Source organism: Saprolegnia diclina (assembly GCF_000281045.1).
Source record: "Saprolegnia diclina VS20 unplaced genomic scaffold supercont1.44, whole genome shotgun sequence".
Classification (NCBI taxonomy): Eukaryota; Oomycota; class Saprolegniomycetes; order Saprolegniales; family Saprolegniaceae; genus Saprolegnia; species Saprolegnia diclina.
In genome coordinates, this window is record NW_008246111.1 from 93,423 (window position 1) to 96,000 (window position 2,578).

Sequence of the window (2,578 nt, forward strand, 5' to 3'; positions counted from 1 at the left end):
CCATTCTACACCAATGTTAAAATCAACACACTCGAAACGAAGTAGAGTGTACGTGGTTGGTCGCGTTGATACCACTCTCTTCCTTGGTCCCTTGGAGCAGCATCGTGAGGACGGACAGGTGCCCCGCTGCAGCCGCCGCATGCCACGCCGTCGCGCCTTTCTACATCAAACCCAAGATGCTGTCGACCTTCCAACTCCAAATTATACAGTACCTCGTCGCCCAGTGAGCAGCTCACGCCCAAACGCAATAGTTGAGCCACCGTTTTGTCGTCGTTGGCGGATGCTGCTTGGCGCAAAGCGGCGATCAGGACTGGCGTTGAAGAACATAGACGCTGTACCACTTCGTCAATATTGGCATCAAAACGGAGTTCAAATGAGCCCACCGAGGCGCAAGGCGTGATATCGACGAGAAGAATGGATGCGCCAGCTTGGTACAGCGCTTGAGCTGCCTCTGCGTTGTCAGCGGTAATGGCGACTGCGAGGGCTGTGCGGCCCGTCTATTTCATCACAAATGACGTGAAAATATCAGACTCGAAGACAAATTATGGGAATACCGCGTCTTTGGCATCGATCTCGAGGTCAGGTTTTGAAAGCATTTTTTGAAGCAGCGACAGATCCTGCGTCGACACGACCAAGTGCAGCAATGGCGTCTCAGACTACACTCAATGTTATAAATATCAACAACATATCATGAAACAAGAGATGTGTACGTTGTCGCGGAGGTTGGCACGTATATAGTCGTTTTGGAGAAGGCGCATGGCGTCATCAACGCGCTTCTCTCGCAATGCGTCAAAGAGCTAGAATCGAGAGTAAGTATCGACGCTGCAGAAGCCTGCCATTATGATCGACTAAATACCTGATTTTCGCCTTGCATGTGAACATAGTCGCGGAAAAGCTTTGCGACTGGATCATCAAAACTGCGTGCTTCTGCGACCTCAAGCGGTGTTTGGCCATCCTAGAGACAACAATGGTTGTTCATTGTTGATCTCTGAAGGCCCATGTCATGGCAGCACCCAACAACGACATGGTCGCTGTACGTACCTTGTTTTCGGTGTCCAGTTTGGCGCCTTTTTCAAGCAATAGGCGGACGACGTTCACATGACCGCTGGAAGCAGCCGTGTGCAGTGGCGTATAACCATTCTAGACAGACGTTAAATGCATTCAGGCGAATCGAACCACACTATTTCGTAAATACACATAGCATACCGGGCCACAGGCATTCACATTGGCGCCTTTTTCAAGCAAGAGGCGGACGACGTCCACATGACCGCTGGAAGCAGCCGTGTGCAGTGGCGTATAACCATTCTACTCCAATGGAGTATGAATGAAAAACAATTCCAGTTGAGAGATCCAACGTACGTTGTCCATGCAGTTGACGTTGACGCCTTGGTTGAGATACGATTGGACTTGAGCCAATTTGCCATCTCGTGCAGCGTTGAGAAGCGCGTTCTACATTTGACAATCGCCACATCGTCGCAGGTCGCATGATCGTCGTCGTTCTACCTCGTCGCTCGTTAGCATCCTCCGTCGCCGTCGGTTTGAAAACTGACGTTTCTCCCCATTTCATTGGCTTCTTTTTAACCAATCCAACTCAACATCACAACCGGACGACGCCATATCTTTTCGGATACGCAAACCGTGTGAAGATCGAAAATGGTCCAGATCTGGTTGCTCCGGCACCAGCGCGAAAAGCATTCGAGCGACAAAAGAACGTGCGACCGCGCCAACAAGCATGAAGCCATGGCATCCAGTGTCGTCGTCAATCCATAGAGACGCTGCCCAAGGACGTACGAGGACGGACTCGCTATCGACGCCGTCTTGGGGTATCACCCACCGCCACTCGACCACGCTCTCGAGCAGTGTACGGGCCATCGTGCGTCGCAGCCGTACGCCTTGGATCCCTTCCGCAGGTCATGGCGGGCACGGCTTCCGCTTTCGATTGGTCAAAAAGGCGACCAAATCAACAACACCCGGGCCGGATGGATGCGATCACAAATATCGGCACATCCTGAGATGAATACAATCCTATCGGGACGAGCTATCGGGACGCCATTTCTGCGAGGGTGCCACATAAGGCGTGCAAGCGGCAGAGCTGAGCGGCCGTGGTGGCCAGTACGACGGCGCCCAGTAGCCTGCTAGTGGTCTGGTCGAGCACGGTCAACGTGATGCGGCCAACGTGATCTGGAAGCGACGACCTGTGTCATCGCCACACTTGCCGCTGCGCCACGTCTCGGAAAGGCGGGGTTCGTGCATCTGGCCGACGCCAACTCGGCTTGGCCGCATGGATGGCTGCGTATCTTTAGGTAGATGCGTCGTACTGGCAGCAGCAAGAACAAAGTGCTCTGCGATATGGTGGCCGACGATCATGTTTGGTTTATCGTAGCTTGTGTCATCGCCAGTGCTAGGCGAGGTGCATTCGACGACGTGCATTTGAGATATGCGATCGTCGCGCGAGGCGCCTCGCCGTCCTTCCTCAACGTTTAGTTTAGAGATAGCAAGTACCCATGCGTTTGCGTTGCCCACAAAACTACTACGCGATTTCAAAAAGGCATTTAGTCGCTTTATCCAACCATGCAAC

At 52.8% G+C, this 2,578-nt stretch overlaps 1 protein-coding gene across 1 annotated transcript; it reads right to left on the reverse strand.

The window, feature by feature from the left end:
* Window positions 1-22: 22 nt before the first annotated feature.
* Window positions 23-1,537, reverse strand: SDRG_11776 (hypothetical protein; the record flags this gene model as incomplete). The annotated part of the gene is made up of 10 exons (XM_008617827.1): window positions 1,504-1,537; window positions 1,360-1,449; window positions 1,207-1,305; window positions 1,042-1,140; window positions 857-955; window positions 711-797; window positions 555-656; window positions 384-497; window positions 213-332; window positions 23-160 (listed from the first exon to the last, which is right to left on the reverse strand). Exons 1-10 carry the CDS (start codon window positions 1,519-1,521, stop codon window positions 23-25), a joined length of 966 nt encoding a protein of 321 aa, XP_008616049.1. The 5' UTR covers window positions 1,522-1,537.
* Between the last annotated feature and the right edge of the window lie 1,041 nt (window positions 1,538-2,578).